We start from the raw sequence: 22,725 nt of genomic DNA on the forward strand, positions 1-22,725 counted from the left end.
ATGTGCCCCCTAGTTAGGGTGGACGAAATAAGCGGTTTATCTTGCTTATACCGCAACTTTAATTAATCTCTTATTCTTCTAATAGTAACTCTTCAACTATTGTGTTCCTCTATTGGTACCACCTATAAGTTGAGTTTAAAATTCTGACTATTACAGCTTATATGTTATGAACTACCAGATATTAATACCGAGAACTATACTGTAACCATATTACTCTTTTTTTTTTCTTAGTAACTCTTATATTATAGCATAGTGCTGTCGTTATTTACCTTATCTAGTTTGGTAAATTACATAATCCATGAGTAGTCCTATGGATCCTTCATTATTCCAAGTTAATTCCCTTCCTATCCTGTACTGTAATTCCCTTAGGATGTCTAAATGTTGTTAACGCTATGTTCACGGACAAGCATAGAATATAATGTTTTACAGTAATAATATGTTGAATCTATGGGACTCATAACTTTTCGAGAAAATTATTTCACAAATAAATAAAAAGAAAAACCCCAACGGTGTAGACATTTGGGAAAAATGTTAACAGGTCATAATCAAGATCTGAATCAGTATATGATTATTGTATGGATAAGGCCTTGTTGGATCCTTGAATATCTTACTTTGTATCCTGTTCAATATACTTATGTTTTACTCCTACCCTGTGTGGTAGAATAACATGTCTTGTATATGTTTGCACTGTTGGATATAAATAAAAATTAAAAAAAAAAAAAAGTATACTGATTATGCTGTTCTGTGGCCCTCCTGCTGTATCTCTTTTCTGTTTATCTAGCCGTGTCCCTTCTATGGCCTCATCTGTTTAAATTATTGCACAGGTGTCTGTAAGGGATTTCCCCTGTTTCCCCAGGTCCTCTCCGATACCTCCCCAACTCCTGAGCTTTTTGTTGAAATGGCGGTTTTATTTGCTTACCGCATCTTCTGTTCCCGACGGCCTGTGACTCTCCTCCCCCTCCGATATTTCAGATCGGTGAGTCCGAGTCTATCAAGCGGCCGGGTGTGGAGGAAGCCGACAGGTCAGTGATCACCACTCTGTGTCTAAGTCGCCATCAAGTGCTGCAGGCAGCGTGCGTCTGCTAGTTAGATATGTTAGGCCCCATAGGTGTCTGAGGCGTTATGCCGTCAATGCTGCTGGGTCATTTGCAGTTACTGGCGAGGATGCGGGCGTTTTCACGTTTTTTGGTGCCCCAGTTATCCTCCCTGGCTATCCCCACTGTATTCACATGCCGGTTGCCTTATTTTGAATCTCCTATTTCTGAGATTGCCTAATTGTCAGGAGTCAGCCTTACGGAGCTCTACATATGTGCGGCCATTTCGTTCCTCGGCCGGCTCCGCCCCCTTCGGCCAGTCTGGTTTCTTATTATCCTCCTCTCGCTGGCTACTAACTTATTATATTCTGTACCAACAGAACTGACTGCAGTTTTTTCTTTTTTTTCCCTCCTTCTTGGGACTGCATCTGTTTATGTTTTTGCCTATGTTTTCTTGTTTGGATTTGCTTTAGCTAATCTGCCTAAAAGTGTCTCTGAAATTGTTCATATAATATTAAGGCTATTACAGGGGTGCATACTAGCGTAAAAAGGTCCTATATGTCAATTCAAAATATTTTGTGGAGAACATCTTTAGGCATACAGTAATCTCTGTGGGAAACTCATTCTTGTCAGAATTCAGCTGAATGTGCTAGATCTGATTGTCCGCTGTCTGGTTACTCTAGCTTGAAATTGTTGTTTCTTTCATGTAATTAGCAAGAGTCCATGAGCTAGTGACGTATGGGATATACATTCCTACCAGGAGGGGCAAAGTTTCCCAAACCTTAAAATGCCTATAAATACACCCCTCACCACACCCACAATTCAGTTTTACAAACTTTGCCTCCGATGGAGGTGGTGAAGTAAGTTTGTGCTAGATTCTACGTTGATATGCGCTCCGCAGCAAGTTGGAGCCCGGTTTTCCTCTCAGCGTGCAGTGAATGTCAGAGGGATGTGAGGAGAGTATTGCCTATTTGAATGCAGTGATCTCCTTCTACGGGGTCTATTTCATAGGTTCTCTGTTATCGGTCGTAGAGATTCATCTCTTACCTCCCTTTTCAGATCGACGATATACTCTTATATATACCATTACCTCTGCTGATTCTCGTTTCAGTACTGGTTTGGCTTTCTACAAACATGTAGATGAGTGTCCTGGGGTAAGTAAATCTTATTTTCTGTGACACTCTAAGCTATGGTTGGGCACTTTGTTTATAAAGTTCTAAATATATGTATTCAAACATTTATTTGCCTTGACTCAGAATGTTCAACATTCCTTATTTTTCAGACAGTCAGTTTCATATTTGGGATAAATGCATTTGTTTCAATCTTTTTTTCTTACCTTAAAAAATTTGACTTTTTCCCTGTGGGCTGTTAGGCTCGCGGGGGCAGAAAATGCTTCATTTTATTGCGTCATTCTTGGCGCGGACTTTTTTGGCGCAAAATTTTTTTTCTGTTTCCGGCGTCATACGTGTCGCCGGAAGTTGCGTCATTTTTTGACTTTTTTTTGCGTCAAAAATGTCGGCGTTCCGGATGTGGTGTCATTTTTGGTGCCAAAAGCATTTAGGCGCCAAATAATGTGGGCGTCTTTTTTTTGGCGCTAAAAAATATGGGCGTCATTTTTGTCTCCACATTATTTAAGTCTCATTATTTATTGCTTCTGGTTGCTAGAAGCTTGTTCACTGGCATTTTTTTCCCATTCCTCAAACTGTCATTTAAGGAATTTGATCAATTTTGCTTTATATGTTGTTTTTTTTCTTTTACATATTGCAAGATGTTCCACGTTGCAACTGAGTCAGAAGATACTTCAGGAAAATCACTGCCCAGTGCTGGAGCTACCAAGCTAAGTGTATCTGCTATAAACTTTTGGTATCTGTTTCTCCAGCTGTTGTTTGTATTGCATGTCATGTCAAACTTATTAATGCAGATAAAATTTCCTTTAGTACTGTTACATTACCTGTTGCTGTTCCGTCAACATCTAATTTTCAGAGTGTTCCTGATAACATAAGAGATTTTATTTTTTAAATCCATTAAGAAGGCTATGTCTGTTATTTCTCCTTCTAGTATACATAAAAGTCTTTTAAAACTTCTCTTTTTTTCAGATGAATTTTTAAATGAACATCATCATTCTGATACTGATAATGGTTCTTCTGGTTCAGAGGTTTCTGTCTCAGAGGTTGATGCTGATAAATCATTGTATTTGTTCAAGATGGAATTTATTCGTTCTTTACTTAAAGAAGTATTATTTGCATTAGAAATAGAGGATTCTGGTCCTCTTGATACTAAATGTAAACGTTTAAATAAGGTTTTTAAATCTCCTGTAGTTATTCCAGAAGTGTTTAATCTCCCTGATGCTATTTCTGAAGTAATTTCCAGGGAATGGAATAATTTGGGTAATTTATTTACTCCTTCTAGACGTTTAAGCAATTATATCCTGTGCCATCTGACAGATTAGAGTTTTTTGGGACAAAAATCCCTAAGGTTATGGGGCTGTCTCTACTCCTGCTAATGTACTACTATTCCTACGGCAGATAGTACTTCATTTAAGGATCCTTTAGATAGGAAAATTGAATCCTTTCTAAGAAAAGCTTACTTATGTTCAGGTAATCTTCTTAGACCTGCTATATTTTTAGCGGATGTTGCTGCAGCTTCAACTTTTTGGTTAGAAGTTTTAGCGCAACAAGTAACAGATCATAATTTTATAGCATTATTATTATTCTATAACATGCTAATAATTTTATTGGTGATACCATCTTTTGATATCATTAGAGTTGATGTCAGGTATATGTCTCTAGCTATTTTAGCTAGAAAAGCTTTATGGATTAAACTTGGAATGCTGATATGTCTTCTAAGTCAACTTTGCTTTCCCTTTCTTTCCAGGGTAAATAATCATTTTCGTTCCTTTCCTCACAACAAGGAACAAAAGCCTGATCCTTCATCCTCAGGAGCGGTATCAGTTTGGAAACTATTTCCAGTTTGGAATATATCCAAGCCTTATAGAAACCTATAGCCAGCTCCTAAGTACCTATGAAGGTGCGGCCCTTATTCCAGCTCAGCTGGTATGGGGCAGATTACGTTTTCTTCAAAGAAATTTGGATCAATTCCGTTCTCAATCTCTGGTTTCAGAACATTGTTTCAGAAAGGTACAGAATTGGCTTCAAGTTAAGGCCTCCTGCTAAGAGATTTTTTTCTTTCCCGTGTCCCAGTTAACACAGCAAGGCTCAGCGTTTCTGAAATGTGTTTCAGATCTAGAGTTGGCTGGAGTAATTATGCCAGTTCCAGTTCTGGAACAGGGGCTGGGGTTTTATTTTATCTCTTCATTGTACCAAAGAAGGTCAATTCCTTCAGACCAGTTCCGGATCTATCATTATTGAATCGTTATGTTAGGATACCAACATTCAAGATGGTTACTGTAGGACTATCCTGCCTTTTGTTTAGCAAGGGCATTATATGTCTACAATAGATTTACAAGATGTGTATCTGCATATTCCGATTCATCCAGATCACTTTTAGTGTCTGAGATTCTCTTTTTAGACAAGCATTACCAGTTTTGTGGCTCTACCGTTTGGCCTAGCCTCAGTTCCAAGAATTTTTTTCAAAGGTTATCGGTGCCCTTCTTTCTGTAATCAGAGAACAGGGTTTTGGTATTTCCTTATTTGGACGATATCTTGGTACTTGCTCAGTCTTCTCATTTTCGAAGAATCTCATACGAATCGACTTGTGTTGTTTCTTCAAGTTCATGGTTGGAGGATCAATTTACCAATCAGTTCATTGATTCCTCAGACAAGGGTAACCTTTTTAGGTTTCTAGATAGATTCAGTGTCTATGACTCTGTCCTTGTCAGACAAGAGAAGTTTAACATTGATATCAGCTTGTCAAAACCTTCAGTCACAATCATTCCCTTTGGTAGCCTTATGCATGGAAATGTTAGGTCTTAGGACTGCCGCATCAGATGCGATCTCCTTTGCTCGTTTTCACATGCGACCTCTTCAGCTCTGTATGCTGAACCAATGGTGCAGGGATTACTCAAAGATATCTCAATTAATATCTTTAAACCGATTTTACGACACTCTCTGACATGGTGGACAGATCACCATCGTTTAGTTCAGGGGGCTTCTTTGTTCTTCCGACCTGGACTATAATCTCAACAGATGCAAGTCTTACTGGTTGGGGAGCTGTGTGGGGGTATCTGACGGCACAAGGGGTTTGGGAATCTCAGGAGGTGAGATTTCCGATCAATATTTTGGAACTCCGTGCAATTTTCAGAGCTCTTCAGTCTTGGCCTCTTCTGAAGAGAGAGTTGTTCATTTGTTTTCAGATAGACAATGTCACAACTGTGGCATACATCAATCATCAAGGAGGGACTCACAGTCCTCTGGCTATGAAAGAAGTATCTCGAATTTTGGTTTGGGCGGAATCCAGCTCCTGTCTAATCTCTGCGGTTCATATCCCAGGTATGGACAATTGGAAAGCGGATTATCTCAGTCGCCAAACGTTGCACTTGGGCGAATGGTCTCTTCACCCAGAGGTATTTCCTCAGATTGTTCAAATGTGGGAACTCCCAGAAATAGATCTGATGGCTTCTCATCTAAACAAGAAACTTCCCTGGTATCTGTCCGGATCCCGGGATCCTCGGGCGGAGGCAGTGGATGCATTTTTTTCCTTGGAAGTATCATCCTGCCTATATCTTTCCGCCTCTAGTTTTTCTTCCAAGAGTAATCTCCAAGATTCTGAAGGAATGCTCGTTTGTTCTGCTGGTAGCTCCGGCATGGCCTCACAGGTTTTGGTATGCGGATCTGGTCCGGATGGCCTCTTGCCAACCGTGGACTCTTCCGTTAAGACCAGACCTTCTGTCGCAAGGTCCTTTTTTCCATCAGGATCTGAAATCCTTAAATTTAAAGGTATGGAGATTGAACGCTTGATTCTGGGTCAAAGAGGTTTCTCTGACTCTGTGATTAATACTATGTTACAGGCGCGTAAATCTGTATCTAGAGAGATATATTATAGAGTCTGGAAGACTTATATTTCTTGGTGTCTTTCTCATCATTTTTTGGCATTCTTTTAGAATACCGAGAATTTTACAGTTTCTTCAGGATGGTTTAGATAAGGGTTTGTCCGCAAGTTCCTTGAAAGGTCAAATCTCTGCTCTTTCTGTTCTTTTTCATAGAAAGATTGCTATTCTTCCTGATATTCATTGTTTTGTACAAGCTTTGGTTCGTATAAAACCTGTCATTAAGTCAATTTCTCCTCTTTGGAGTTTGAATTTGGTTCTGGGGGCTCTTCAAGTTCCTCCGTTTGAACCTATGCATTCATTGGACATTAAATTACTTTCTTGGAACTGTTTTGTTCCTTTTGGCAATCTCTTCTGCCAGAAGAGTTTCTGAATTATCTGCTCTTTCTTGTAAGTCTCCTTTTCTGATTTTTCATCAGGATAAGGCGGTGTTGCGAACTTCTTTTGATTTTTTACCTAAAGTTGTGAATTCCAACAACATTAGTAGAGAATTTGTGGTTCCTTCATTATGTCCTAATCCTAAGAATTCTAGGGAGAAATCGTTGCATTCTTTGGATGTTGTTAGAGCTTTGAAATATTATGTTGAAGCTACTAAGTCTTTCCGTAAGACTTCTAATTTATTTGTTATCTTTTCCGGTTCTAGAAAAGGCCAGAAAGCTTCTGCCATTTCTTTGGCATCTTGGTTGAAATCTTTATTTCATCATGCTTATGTCGAGTCGGGTAAAACTCCGCCTCTAAGGATTACAGTTCATTCTACTAGTTCAGTTTCTACTTCCTGGGCGTTTAGGAATGAAGCTTCGATTGATCAGATTTGCAAAGCAGGAACTTGGTCCTCTTTGCATACTTTTTCTAATTTCTACCATTTTGATGTGTTTTCTTCTTCTGAAGCAGTTTTTGGTAGAAAAGTACTTCTGGCAGTGGTTTCAGTTTGAATCTTCTGCTTATGTTTTTCATTAAACTTTATTTTGGGTGTGGATTATTTTCAGCAGGAATTGGCTGTCTTTATTTTATCCCTCCCTCTCTAGTGACTCTTGTGTGGAAAGATCCATATCTTGGGTAGTCATTATCCCATACATCACTAGCTCATGGACTCTTGCTAATTACATGAAAGAAAACATAATTTATGTAAGAACTTACCTGATAAATTCATTTCTTTCATATTAGCAAGAGTCCATGAGGCCCACCCTTTTTTGTGGTGGTTATGATTTTTTTTTTTTTTTATAAAGCACAATTATTCCAATTCCTTATTTTATATGCTTTCGCACTTTTTTCTTATCACTCCACTTCTTGGCTATTCGTTAAACTGAATTGTGGGTGTGGTGAGGGGTGTATTTATAGGCATTTTAAGGTTTGGGAAACTTTGCCCCTCCTGGTAGGAATGTATATCCCATACGTCACTAGCTCATGGACTCTTGCTAATATGAAAGAAATGAATTTATCAGGTAAGTTCTTACATAAATTATGTTTTTTTATTTCAATATCAGCTGTAATATATATCATTAAGAAACTGCTAAAGATTTATTGTTAGCTGCAATATATATCCTTCTGCAACATTATTAGATATATCAATATACCTTGCTAGGTTTTATTTGTATTTCCCTTTTCTCTTTTCTATATTTCCTGGCATAAGTAATTCTAAAATTAATTGATTTAATCAAGATGTGTGGACCCCAGGATTTAATTATATGCAGTCTACCAGGATAGGTTGCCACGTTCTGATTAGGCCAAGCTAATACTCTATTCCTCTGTCCTAATTTTCAATGAGATAAGCAGGCACTAGACACACTAGGATTTAAAAAAAAAAAAAAAAAAAAAAAAAAAATCACAAGTACACATACTTTTTTGGTTTTGTTTTTCTTTTTCTCACAGGGTCCTGCAAGACTCTCTCTTTGCTTTTTGCACAATAATTGTTGTCACAATATTTAAAACTATTTACAATATTGTACTATATAGCTATATTCACTTTAATGGAAAGATTTGTCACCCAGGTGAAACATAACTCACCCATAATGCCTGCTAAAACCAAAGATAAAAAAGTAAACTAATTGAGGCTAGTTCAGATTTTATATCAGAAGCTCTGGCCAACCCCCCTGACTCACAAACACTAATAACACAGCTAAGTCAGTTGTTTATACCTCAATTCGATTCCATCAAAAAGGATTTGTCAAATATCACATCTAGGCTAGACCTGATCTCATCATAGGTTAAACAGTTTGCTAGTAGAATTTCGGATGCAGAAACTAGAATTTCAGATCTAGAGGATTTAGTCAATACACAAGAAAATGCCTTGCAAAAACAAGGGGATAAAATCTGTAACCTACAAAATCGCCTGGAGGATCTAGAAGATCGCTCCAGGCGCAACAACATCAGAATTGTTGGCCTGCCTGATACCCCAGAATTTGACGATTTATTACATTTTACATCTACTGTCCTCCCACAAGCGTTAGGATTCCCTTCTCATTTACTTCCTCTATCAATAGAGAGAGCCCATCGAATAGGCCCTAGGAGGCTCAATCAAGATGGTACAGTTAGAAATAGAATATGTATATTCATACTTCTCAGATTCCAAGATAAAGTTCAAATGCTTAAACTTTTTAAGAAAATTGAAACTTTCACTATAGCAAGTAAAAAAATCTTGTTGTTTCAGGATTTTTCAAATGAAACTGCTCTGAAAAGAAAAAACATGGCCCCTTTCTGTACCCAATTGATCAATAAAGGGGAAAATGCCCGTATGCTTTATCCTGCAAGAATTATAATAATGAAGGAAGGTAATAGGATAACTCTTAGTTCTGTAGAAGAAGCGCAGAAGTGTATATCCGATAGCTCCTAATGTTATTTTTAAGTCTCTCTTTTCTCTTTTTACCTTATGTTTTCTGTTTTTTTTTTTGTTTTGTTTTTTTGCTCTCCCGTTCCTTCCTCTCCCCCCTCCCTTCTCCTCCTGCCCCCTGTCTTGGCCGACTTTAGTCCTACTTATCAAAATGTCTAAATTAGTGTTGAAAATCCAAATATTCTTATATAGATAGTTAACCCTACAGGACTAAATTTAGCCGAAGAGTTTAAACTCCTTTCACGGAACGTAGGAGGGATAACCTCACCAATAAAACGTAAATCAGTTATCCAAAGATTAGGGAAATCAAACCCAAGCATTGTTTTTCTTCAAGAAACTCACCTTAAAGACTCTGAAATACCCAAACTAAAATCTAAATGGGTAGGTGAAGTTATAGCCACCCCTTGCACTACCAGAAAAAGTGGTGTTGCAATCCTAATTAATAAGAAACTCTCATACAAGATCATGAATAAAGAGAAAGACCCTGAGACTAGATTTATATTGTTGCAAATCCAAATCCAGGATACTAAATTACTTCTATGCAATATATATGCCCCGAATAAATTCTCCCCCAAATTTTGGAGGTTAATCCAGACTAAATTATTTCCCTATATTAATCAGAATGTTATAGTCGGGGGTGATTTTAATATGTCTCTATGTACTGAACTCGATAGATTTGATACTAAAAATAAAAAAGAATATGACCGACAACCTAAACTCTTTACTTCTTTTTGCTATAAGATGAAACTTATTGACATTTGGAGAATTAAGAATCCTGATTCTCGGACCTATACGTGTGAATCTAAAACTTATAAAACATTTTCAAGGATTGATTATATTTTAGTTTCAGAATCGCTATCCATCCTCAGGCTAGACCCGCAGGTAAATGATATTATTATATCAGATCATGCTAGTATCTCAGTTTTGTTCCCCTCTATGACTCAAAATAAGAGTAAAAATCAAATTTTGTATTTCCCTAGATATCTCTACAACAATTCTAGATTTTCCTTATGGCTGAGGCAAATATGGAGAGACTATTGTGTCAATAACATATCCTATTTTAATAAAATAGAGGTATTTTGGGAAGCCGCAAAGGCAGTCCTAAGAGGAGAGATCAAAGCATATATGTGTGCCAAAAAAAAGAAAGCAGTGGCCCTAGAAATTTCCCTTGCCAATCAAGTTAAAAATGCATATAAAAGATATAATAATCTTCGTAATGACCTCAATTGGAAAAAATATATGAAAGCCAGACAGGAAAGGGATGTTATAATAAAGCAAAAAATTCAAGAGGAAGAAGTAAAAAATAACCTTTATTATAAAATCTTTCATGGTTGCTCCACTAAGTTTTTGGCTAAGCTAACCAGAAATAGGAAAAAAAAAACTATATATTGTCCATAAGGGAAGGTAATAATAGATATTCAGACCCCCTAGAAATTAGTAACTTCTTCTATTCATACTATCAACAACTGTATACAAGGACAGAAATTGATACTTTTCAGGAAGAAATGTTTTGGACAAAGATTAATACGCCGAAAATGTTAGATACAGATTTATCCACATTGAATGCTCCCATAACTCAAGACGAAATAAGAAAAGCCATAGAGAAAACCAAACTAAATAAGGCCGCAGGTCCTGATGGCTTACCGGCCGAATTTTTCAAAATCTTGTCAGAAGAGATTATAGAGACACTAGAAAAAACTTTTTAACAGCTATTTTACTAAAGATCAACAAACTTCGAAAAATTTCACAGCAGCGAATATTTCTTTAATTCTTAAAAAAGATAAAGAGCCGGAAGACCCTGCGTCATATAGACCCATATCTGTTCTCAATACAGATTATAAGATTTTAACTTCAATTATAGCATCTAGGCTCTCGATCTCTTTTGACAAGATAATTCACCTCGATCAAACGAGCTTTATGAGCACCAGAAATTCGTCAAAAAACATACGCAAAGTCTTAACCTGTATAGATTACATCTTTAATACTGATAAAAGTCAGCAGACCCAATTTAATCAGGATATAGCTTTAATTAGTCTGGATGCCGAAAAAGCTTTTGACGCAATTACATGGAATGATTTATTCAGAGCTCTCGAAGAATTTGGTTTTACAAATCAATTTATACGATTTATACATAACATCTATAGGAATCCTATCTCATATCTTCTGGTCAATTGTAATGTTTCTCCACCCTTGACTCTAGGTAGAGGCACAAGACAAGGCTGTCCGCTATCGCCCTTCTTATTCAATATTGCTTTAGAACCGTTAGCGATCTGGCTTAGGGACACTATTAAAGGCATCAGATTTGGATCCCAAAACCTAAAACTCCTCATCTATGCGGATGATTTACTGATATTCTTAGAAGATGTAGCACAAGAAATCCCTATTGTTCTAAAAAATCTTAATACTTTTAGCTCTTTTTCCGGCTATAAAATTAATTCAAAGAAAAGTGAGCTTATGTGGGTCAAAAAAAAACAGCCGTTCAAAGCCCAACTTTCCTTTTAAAATTTCGGAAACATTTAAATATCTCGGTATTCATATACATGCTAATCCAAAGTTATGGTATAAGTTAAATTTACCCCCTCTTATCCAGAGAATTAAAGCTGACCTAGAAAATTGGGTCTCACTGCCTATTTCATTGTCTGCTCGTGTGAGTGTTATTAAGACAATTATATTCCCACGCCTATTATACCCTTTACAGAACTTACCATTATTTATTTCTTTAGCGGATCAACGTAAATTATATTCTATTTCTCCAACATAGGTGTGTCCGGTCCACGGCGTCATCCTTACTTGTGGGATATTCTCTTCCCCAACAGGAAATGGCAAAGAGCCCAGCAAAGCTGGTCACATGATCCCTCCTAGGCTCCGCCTACCCCAGTCATTCTCTTTGCCGTTGTACAGGCAACATCTCCACGGAGATGGCTTAGAGTTTTTTAGTGTTTAACTGTAGTTTTTATTATTCAATCAAGAGTTTGTTATTTTGAAATAGTGCTGGTATGTACTATTTACTCAGAAACAGAAAAGAGATGAAGATTTCTGTTTGTATGAGGAAAATGATTTTAGCAACCGTCACTAAAATCCATGGCTGTTCCACACAGGACTGTTGAGAGCAATTAACTTCAGTTGGGGGAACAGTGAGCAGTCTCTTGCTGCTTGAGGTATGACACATTCTAACAAGACGATGTAATGCTGGAAGCTGTCATTTTCCCTATGGGATCCGGTAAGCCATGTTTATTACGATCGTAAATAAGGGCTTCACAAGGGCTTATTAAGACTGTAGACTTTTTCTGGGCTAAATCGATCATATTTACACATATTTAGCCTTGAGGAATCATTTTATCTGGGTATTTTGATATAATAATATCGGCAGGCACTGTTTTAGACACCTTATTCTTTAGGGGCTTTCCCAAAGCATAGGCAGAGCCTCATTTTCGCGCCGGTGTTGCGCACTTGTTTTTGAGAGGCATGGCATGCAGTCGCATGTGAGAGGAGCTCTGATACTTAGAAAAGACTTTCTGAAGGCGTCATTTGGTATCGTATTCCCCTTTGGGCTTGGTTGGGTCTCAGCAAAGCAGATACCAGGGACTGTAAAGGGGTTAAAGTTCAAAACGGCTCCGGTTCCGTTATTTTAAGGGTTAAAGCTTCCAAATTTGGTGTGCAATACTTTTAAGGCTTTAAGACACTGTGGTGAAAATTTGGTGAATTTTGAACAATTCCTTCATGTTTTTTCGCAATTGCAGTAATAAAGTGTGTTCAGTTTAAAATTTAAAGTGACAGTAACGGTTTTATTTTAAAACGTTTTTTGTACTTTGTTATCAAGTTTATGCCTGTTTAACATGTCTGAACTACCAGATAGACTGTGTTCTGAATGTGGGGAAGCCAGAATTCCTATTCATTTAAATAAATGTGATTTATGTGACAATGACAATGATGCCCAAGATGATTCCTCAAGTGAGGGGAGTAAGCATGGTACTGCATCATTCCCTCCTTCGTCTACACGAGTCTTGCCCACTCAGGAGGCCCCTAGTACATCTAGCGCGCCAATACTCCTTACTATGCAACAATTAACGGCTGTAATGGATAATTCTGTCAAAAACATTTTAGCCAAAATGAACACTTATCAGCGTAAGCGCGACTGCTCTGTTTTAGATACTGAAGAGCATGACGACGCTGATAATAATATTTCTGAAGGGCCCCTAGCCCAGTCTGATGGGGCCAGGGAGGTTTTGTCTGAGGGAGAAATTACTGATTCAGGGAACATTTCTCAACAAGCTGAACCTGATGTGATTACATTTAAATTTAAGTTGGAACATCTCCGCATTCTGCTTAAGGAGGTATTATCCACTCTGGATGATTGTGACAAGTTGGTCATCCCAGAGAAACTATGTAAAATGGACAAGTTCCTAGAGGTGCCGGGGCTCCCAGAAGCTTTTCCTATACCCAAGCGGGTGGCGGACATTGTTAATAAAGAATGGGAAAGGCCCGGTATTCCTTTCGTCCCTCCCCCCATATTTAAAAAATTGTTTCCTATGGTCGACCCCAGAAAGGACTTATGGCAGACAGTCCCCAAGGTCGAGGGAGCGGTTTCCACTTTAAACAAACGCACCACTATACCCATAGAGGATAGTTGTGCTTTCAAAGATCCTATGGATAAAAAATTAGAAGGTTTGCTTAAAAAGATGTTTGTTCAGCAGGGTTACCTTCTACAACCAATTTCATGCATTGTCCCTGTCGCTACAGCCGCATGTTTCTGGTTCGATGAGCTGATAAAGGCGGTCGATAGTGATTCTCCTCCTTATGAGGAGATTATGGACAGAATCAATGCTCTCAAATTGGCTAATTCTTTCACCCTAGACGCCACTTTGCAATTGGCTAGGTTAGCGGCTAAGAATTCTGGGTTTGCTATTGTGGCGCGCAGAGCGCTTTGGTTGAAATCTTGGTCGGCTGATGCGTCTTCCAAGAACAAGCTACTTAACATTCCTTTCAAGGGGAAAACGCTGTTTGGCCCTGACTTGAAAGAGATTATCTCTGATATCACTGGGGGTAAGGGCCACGCCCTTCCTCAGGATCGGCCTTTCAAGGCAAAAAATAAACCTAATTTTCGTCCCTTTCGTAGAAACGGACCAGCCCAAAGTGCTACGTCCTCTAAGCAAGAGGGTAATACTTCTCAAGCCAAGCCAGCTTGGAGACCAATGCAAGGCTGGAACAAGGGAAAGCAGGCCAAGAAACCTGCCACTGCTACCAAGACAGCATGAAATGTTGGCCCCCGATCCGGGACCGGATCTGGTGGGGGGCAGACTCTCTCTCTTCGCTCAGGCTTGGGCAAGAGATGTTCTGGATCCTTGGGCGCTAGAAATAGTCTCCCAAGGTTATCTTCTGGAATTCAAGGGACTTCCCCCAAGGGGGAGGTTCCACAGGTCTCAGTTGTCTTCAGACCACATAAAAAGACAGGCATTCTTACATTGTGTAGAAGACCTGTTAAAAATGGGAGTGATTCATCCTGTTCCATTAAGAGAACAAGGGATGGGGTTCTACTCCAATCTGTTCATAGTTCCCAAAAAAGAGGGAACGTTCAGACCAATCTTAGATCTCAAGATCTTAAACAAGTTTCTCAAGGTTCCATCGTTCAAGATGGAAACCATTCGAACTATTCTTCCTTCCATCCAGGAAGGTCAATTCATGACCACGGTGGATTTAAAGGATGCGTATCTACATATTCCTATCCACAAGGAACATCATCGGTTCCTAAGGTTCGCATTCCTGGACAAGCATTACCAGTTCGTGGCGCTTCCTTTCGGATTAGCCACTGCTCCAAGGATTTTCACAAAGGTACTAGGGTCCCTTCTAGCTGTGCTAAGACCAAGGGGCATTGCTGTAGTACCTTACTTGGACGACATTCTGATTCAAGCGTCGTCCCTTCCTCAAGCAAAGGCTCACACGGACATTGTCCTGGCCTTTCTCAGATCTCACGGATGGAAAGTGAACGTGGAAAAGAGTTCTCTATCTCCGTCAACAAGGGTTCCCTTCTTGGGAACAATAATAGACTCCTTAGAAATGAGGATTTTTCTGACAGAGGCCAGAAAAACAAAACTTCTAGACTCTTGTCGGATACTTCATTCCGTTCCTCTTCCTTCCATAGCTCAGTGCATGGAAGTGATCGGGTTGATGGTAGCGGCAATGGACATAGTTCCTTTTGCGCGCATTCATCTAAGACCATTACAACTGTGCATGCTCAGTCAGTGGAATGGGGACTATACAGACTTGTCTCCGAAGATACAAGTAAATCAGAGGACCAGAGACTCACTCCGTTGGTGGCTGTCCCTGGACAACCTGTCACAAGGGATGACATTCCGCAGACCAGAGTGGGTCATTGTCACGACCGACGCCAGTCTGATGGGCTGGGGCGCGGTCTGGGGATCCCTGAAAGCTCAGGGTCTTTGGTCTCGGGAAGAATCTCTTCTACCGATAAATATTCTGGAACTGAGAGCGATATTCAATGCTCTCAAGGCTTGGCCTCAGCTAGCGAGGGCCAAGTTCATACGGTTTCAATCAGACAACATGACAACTGTTGCGTACATCAACCATCAGGGGGGAACAAGGAGTTCCCTAGCGATGGAAGAAGTGACCAAAATCATTCTATGGGCGGAGTCTCACTCCTGCCACCTGTCTGCTATCCACATCCCAGGAGTGGAAAATTGGGAAGCGGATTTTCTGAGTCGTCAGACATTGCATCCGGGGGAGTGGGAACTCCATCCGGAAATCTTTGCCCAAGTCACTCAGCTGTGGGGCATTCCAGACATGGATCTGATGGCCTCTCGTCAGAACTTCAAAGTTCCTTGCTACGGGTCCAGATCCAGGGATCCCAAGGCGGCTCTAGTGGATGCACTAGTAGCACCTTGGACCTTCAAACTAGCTTATGTGTTCCCGCCGTTTCCTCTCATCCCCAGGCTGGTAGCCAGGATCAATCAGGAGAGGGCGTCGGTGATCTTGATAGCTCCTGCGTGGCCACGCAGGACTTGGTATGCAGATCTGGTGAATATGTCATCGGCTCCACCTTGGAAGCTACCTTTGAGACGAGACCTTCTTGTTCAGGGTCCGTTCGAACATCCGAATCTGGTTTCACTCCAGCTGACTGCTTGGAGATTGAACGCTTGATCTTATCGAAGCGAGGGTTCTCAGATTCTGTTATCGATACTCTTGTTCAGGCCAGAAAGCCTGTAACTAGAAAGATTTACCACAAAATTTGGAAAAAATATATCTGTTGGTGTGAATCTAAAGGATTCCCTTGGGACAAGGTTAAGATTCCTAAGATTCTATCCTTCCTTCAAGAAGGATTGGAAAAAGGATTATCTGCAAGTTCCCTGAAGGGACAGATTTCTGCCTTGTCTGTGTTACTTCACAAAAAGCTGGCAGCTGTGCCAGATGTTCAAGCCTTTGTTCAGGCTCTGGTTAGAATTAAGCCTGTTTACAAACCTTTGACTCCTCCTTGGAGTCTCAATTTGGTTCTTTCAGTTCTTCAGGGGGTTCCGTTTGAACCCTTACATTCCGTTGATATTAAGTTATTATCTTGGAAAGTTTTGTTTTTAGTTGCAATTTCTTCTGCTAGAAGAGTTTCAGAATTATCTGCTCTGCAGTGTTCTCCTCCTTATCTGGTGTTCCATGCAGATAAGGTGGTTTTACGTACTAAACCTGGTTTTCTTCCAAAAGTTGTTTCTAACAAAAACATTAACCAGGAGATTATCGTACCTTCTCTGTGTCCGAAACCAGTTTCAAAGAAGGAACGTTTGTTGCACAATTTGGATGTTGTTCGCGCTCTAAAATTCTATTTAGATGCTACAAAGGATTTTAGACAAACATCTTCCTTGTTTGTTGTTTATTCCGGTAAAAGGAGAGGTCAAAAAGCAACTTCTACCTCTCTCTCTTTTTGGATTAAAAGCATCATCAGATTGGCTTACGAGACTGCCGGACGGCAGCCTCCCGAAAGAATCACAGCTCATTCCACTAGGGCTGTGGCTTCCACATGGGCCTTCAAGAACGAGGCTTCTGTTGATCAGATATGTAGGGCAGCGACTTGGTCTTCACTGCACACTTTTACCAAATTTTACAAGTTTGATACTTTTGCTTCTTCTGAGGCTATTTTTGGGAGAAAGGTTTTGCAAACCGTGGTGCCTTCCATTTAGGTGACCTGATTTGCTCCCTCCCTTCATCCGTGTCCTAAAGCTTTGGTATTGGTTCCCACAAGTAAGGATGACGCCGTGGACCGGACACACCTATGTTGGAGAAAACAGAATTTATGTTTACCTGATAAATTACTTTCTCCAACGGTGTGTCCGGTCCACGGCCCGCCCTGGTTTTTTTAATCAGGTCTGATAATTTATTTTCTTTAACTACAGTCACCACGGTACCATATGGTTTCTCCTATGCAAATATTCCTCCTTAACGTCGGTCGAATGACTGGGGTAGGCGGAGCCTAGGAGGGATCATGTGACCAGCTTTGCTGGGCTCTTTGCCATTTCCTGTTGGGGAAGAGAATATCCCACAAGTAAGGATGACGCCGTGGACCGGACACACCGTTGGAGAAAGTAATTTATCAGGTAAACATAAATTCTGTTTTTTTCCAGATTTATCTGGAAAAATAAAAAACCTTGCATTGCTCTTAGGAAATTAATGCATTCTCGCGATTCAGCCGGACTCGCTCTACCAAATATCCAATTATATAATATTGCCTGCCTAGCCAAGATTGCTATAGACTGGCTAGCAGACACAAATATCTTTTCTTGCTCAAATATGGAAAGTTATATGTTACATCCTTTTTCTACTAAAGCCAGCTTACATCAAACATATAAGGATCTACCTTATAATATCAGGGGTCTGATAACTATAAAGAACGTCATTAAAGCTTGGAAAAAAAATTGCACTCTTTTAGGAATTGACCATTCCTTTTCCGAGTTCCTCCCGATAATTGGCACAATAGATTTCTCTCCAGGTTACTCCCAGGCCGTATTTAAAAAATGGGCCGATAAAGGACTCATCAATATGTACCAAATCTTTCATAACGACGGTTATATTCACTCATTTGAATCTCTTGTCACACAATTTGGTTTACCCAGAAAGACATGTTTGCTTATTTTCAGTTAAGGCACTATTTCAGTAGTCATACCTGGGAACTTAATCAGTTCCTGGCATGGTCTGATATCAAAAAATGTATTTTGAAATTCAGAGAAGGGCTACCCTCAATTTCTCTCATGTATGATAGTATGCTTAATAAACAGAATCTACTTTTTCTTAACAATATTTCTGCTTCTTGGTCACGGGATTGTCCAAATTTGGAAGACGAAGAAATAAAATTAAGTTGCAGCCTAGTAAATAAGTGTCGAATTCCATCGAGTTGGAAAGAATCTCATTTTAAAATTATAAATAGGTCTTATATAACGCCATTGAGATTGTCAAAGATGTACATCCTACAACCTACTAACTGTCCTCGTTGCTCGCACCCAAAAGCAGATATATTACATATGTTTTATTATTGCCCCAGATTAAGACAATTTTGGAATAAATTATCCTTCTGGTTAAAAAAGTTTTATGGTATCAATATTTTATTGAAACCAGAAAACATTATTTTTCTTAATATTCAACTTATAGATTCTCCATTGGGATTGAAAACTTTGGTATCTATTATCCTGTCAATAAGACATCTTATAGCAAAAAATTGGAAATCAAAATCTGCCCCCCCCCCCTTCTCAATGGTTATTCAGGAAGTACAAAACCAAATAATCTTTGAATCTTTCCATCTAAAGTCTGCTAAAGAAAAAAAAAGAAATTTTTTTATTCTAGATTGGTTACCCATAATCAAGTCCTATTTGCCTCATATTCAAAAACGAATATTGTCCCCGTTTCTAAGATCAGACAGTTTTGCGGAATTCGTACTACACAACGATTTCCCAGCATCATGGATCTCCTGTTATAGGGAGTAGGGAATCAAATGAATATAGATCAGGACCAGTCGACGTTGACAGGGATTGGAGATTAGAGAAAGGGACGAGGGGGGTTTTTCTTTTCTTTTCTTTTTTTTCCCTTACCCCTTTCTTCTTTTTTTATTGTTATTTTGGAATAAAAGAAAAAAATTAAGTCAACCTCATGTTTAGATACTAACAAATTATGGATGAAAGATTTAATCCTGTTAAGTTCAGGCTAGTATCTATGTACTATAAATGGTGTTATTGCTATTAGTGTTATTGTGCCCTGCGTGGCAGATATTATCTGATTTGTTTGATCCTTATTTTGTTGGCTTATTTAAATAAAAAAATTAAAAAATATATATATATATAATTACCTGGGCTATAGTGAGGTTTTAATAACCAATGGAAAATGCATTTTATTTTGAAAACCTCACAAAACCCTGTAATACGTCTCATATGGGAATTCTGATTGGTTACAATGAGGCTGTATTTGTAGCAAGTAAAGTAACGGATTCCCAGCTACCTCCCTTTACTGTATGACACAGGTTGTATTTACTGTTGTGCTGATGTCATTTCATGGGATGTTTCTTCCAGATGTGACTGCTACTGATGTAGGCTCAGGTTTATTTAACTTAAATTACAGTTTTTCACATTTTGTTTTAAACTAACTTTTACAAAGATACCATGTAAAGAATCATTTATTTATTTCTATTACTGATATTTTTTTCAGGTGAGAAAGATGCTAAAATTGTATGTAACACGGAACAAACAGAAGATCAGGGGCTAGCAAATATGCCAGAAGCTGCAAAGCAGGAAATATGTGACAATATAAGTACAGGTAGGTGTACTAGTGTGACGTGTGTTTGAGGGATACAGGGCACAGGTGAGTGTACGTGTGTGATGTGTCTGAGGGATACAGGGTACAGGTGAGTGTACGTGTGTGATGTGTCTGAGGGATACAGGGCACAGGTGAGTGTATGTGTGTGATGTGTCTGAGGGATACAGGGCACAGGTGAGTGTACATGTGTGATGTGTCTGAGGGATACAGGGCACAGGTGAGTGTACGTGTGTGATGTGTCTGAGGGATACAGGGTACAGGTGAGTGTACATGTGTGATGTGCCTGAGGGATACAGGGCACAGGTGAGTGTACGTGTGTGATGTGTCTGAGGGATACAGGGCACAAGTGAGTGTACGTGTGTGATGTGTCTGAGGGATACAGGGCACAGGTGACTTGCGTGTGTGATGTGTCTGAGGGATACAGGGCACAGGTGAGTGTACGTGTGTGATGTGCCAGAGGGATACAGGGCACAGGTGAGTGTACATGTGTGATGTGTCTGAGGGATACAGGGCACAAGTGAGTGTATGTGTGTGATGTGTCTGAGGGATACAGGGTACAGGTGAGTGTGCATATGTAATGTGTCTGAGGTATACAGGGCACAGGTGAGTGTACATGTGTGATGTGTCTGAGGGATACACGGTACAGGTGAGTGTACATGTGTGATGTGTCTGAGGGATACAGGGTACAGGTGAGTGTACATGTGTGATGTGTCTGAGGGATACAGGGCACAGGTGAGTGTACATGTGTGATGTGTCTCAGGGATACAGAGTACAGGTGAGTGTACGTGTGTGATGTGTCTGAGGGATACAGGGCACAGGTGAGTGTACGTGTGTGATGTGTCTGAAGGATACAGGGCACAGGTGAGTGTACATGTGTGATGTATCTGAGGGATACAGGGCACAGGTGAGTGTACGTGTGTGATGTGTCTGAGGGATACAGGGCACAGGTGAGTGTACATTTGTGATGTGTCTGAGGTATACAGGGCACAGGTGAGTGTACGTGTGTGATGTGTCTGAGGGATACAGGGCACAGGTGAGTGTACGTGTGTGATGTGTCTGATGTATACAGGGTACAGGTGAGTGTACGTGTGTGATGTGTCTGAGGGATACAGGGCACAGGTGAGTGTACATTTGTGATGTGTCTGAAGTATACAGGGTACAGGTGAGTGTACGTGTGTGATGTGCCAGAGGGATGTAGGGCACAGGTGAGTGTACATGTGTGATGTGTCTGAGGTATACAGGGCACAGGTGAGTGTACATGTGTGATGTGTCTGAGGTATACAGGGTACAGGTGAGTGTACATGTGTGATGTGTCTGAGGGATACAGGGTACAGGTGAGTGTACGTGTGTGATGTGTCTGACCATTGAACTCCCAGTAAAGTAACCTACAATTTTGTCATAAAATTGTGCATACATAAATTGCTTTATAAACACATTTTTCTAAGAAATACCTTGTTATGTGTCTGCTGTACTAGCATGTAATAAGTCTCCTTTTTACTGGTTGCTAGGCGCCTCTATGGACAAGTTTACACCGTGCACCAGCAGTGATTCTGTGACATTTGTTTGCCCGTGTGCTATAGATCATTAGCAAGACCTAAGTTACCATATCGCACCGCACTGCAGAGGGTACATGTGCCTTAGTGGTAAAGTTAAAAATGCTTGATTTCTGAAATAGTTTCTGAATAGCATTGTTTTATCCTTTTTATATATTTATAACCCATGTTCTGATTTTTATTTACTTTCTAAATAATACATGATTTCCTGAGACTGGTGTAGAGTCCTTTGGGAAATCAAGGGTTAAGTCATCATGTAGCCACAAATTACTGACTTCTGGATTTTTGGGTGGCCTCGTTGTTTTGTAAAAATTTCTTAGCCTTACAATCTCCATATAGAAAAAGACACTCCTAGATTGACAGATACCTAACATTTACTTACATTTTAGTGCAACAAATGGACATACATTTCTTCTGTTAAGTGTGATCAGTCCACGGGTCATCATTACTTCTGGGATATTAACTGCTCCCCTACAGGAAGTGCAAGAGGATTCACCCAGCAGAGCTGCATATAGCTCCTCCCCTCTACGTCACTCCCAGTCATTCTCTTGCACCCAGCAACTAGATAGGTCGTGTGAGAGGACTATGGTGATTATACTTAGTTTTATATCTTCAATCAAAAGTTTGTTATTTTAAAATAGCACCGGAGTGTGTTATTACCTCTCTGGCAGAGTTTGAGGAAGAATCTACCAGAGTTTTGCTATGATTTTAGCCGGAGTAGTTAAGATCATATTGCTGTTCTCGGCCATCTGAGGAGTGAGGTAAACTTCAGATCAGGGGACAGCGGGCAGATGAATCTGCATAGAGGTATGTAGCAGTTTTTATTTTCTGACAATGGAATTGATGAGAAAATCCTGCCATACCGATATAATGTCATGTATGTATACTTTACACTTCAGTATTCTGGGAGAATGGTACTTCACTAGAATTACACTGTAAGAAGTACATAAAGCTGTTTTAATAACTAGAAATTATGTTTAACGTTTTTGCTGGAATGTAAAATCGTTTTCATTTGCTGAGGTACTGAGTGAATAAATGTTTGGGCACCATTTTTCCACTTGGCAGTTGCTTAAATCTGTTTTTTCTGTCAGTTTCTGTTCTCCCTCACTGCTGTGTGTGTGGGGGGAGGGGCGCTTTTACTATGCATCTAATATTTCAGTCAGCAACTCATTGTATTCCCTGCATGATCTGGTTCATCTCTACAGAGCTCAGGGGTCTTCAAAACTTATTTTGAGGGAGGTAATTTCTCTCAGCAGAGCTGTGAGAATTATAGTTTGACTGAAATAAAAACTTTTATTTCTCCAACATTGGTGTGTCCGGTCCACGGCGTCATCCATTACTTGTGGGATATTCTCCTCCCCTACAGGGAAAGGCAAGGAGAGCACACAGCAGAGCTGTCCATATAGCTCCCCCTCTAGCTCCGCCCCCCAGTCATTCTCCTTGCCGCTCTGAACAAGTAGCATCTCCTCGGGGATGGTGAGGAGTTTGTGGTGTTAGTTGTAGTTTTTT

General features: G+C 39.8%; 1 protein-coding gene across 1 annotated transcript in view; it reads left to right on the plus strand.

Moving 5' to 3' along the window:
• Positions 1 to 22,725, plus strand: part of LOC128657016 (zinc finger protein OZF-like) — a 134,505-nt gene that overhangs the window by 88,853 nt on the left and 22,927 nt on the right. The window contains exon 7 of the mRNA XM_053711240.1: positions 19,556 to 19,663. Within this exon, the coding sequence (XP_053567215.1) occupies positions 19,556 to 19,663 (108 nt within the window). The remainder of the gene's footprint in view (positions 1 to 19,555; positions 19,664 to 22,725) is intronic.

The sequence above is a fragment of the Bombina bombina genome, chromosome 4, assembly GCF_027579735.1.
Source record: "Bombina bombina isolate aBomBom1 chromosome 4, aBomBom1.pri, whole genome shotgun sequence".
Taxonomy (NCBI): domain Eukaryota; kingdom Metazoa; phylum Chordata; class Amphibia; order Anura; family Bombinatoridae; genus Bombina; species Bombina bombina.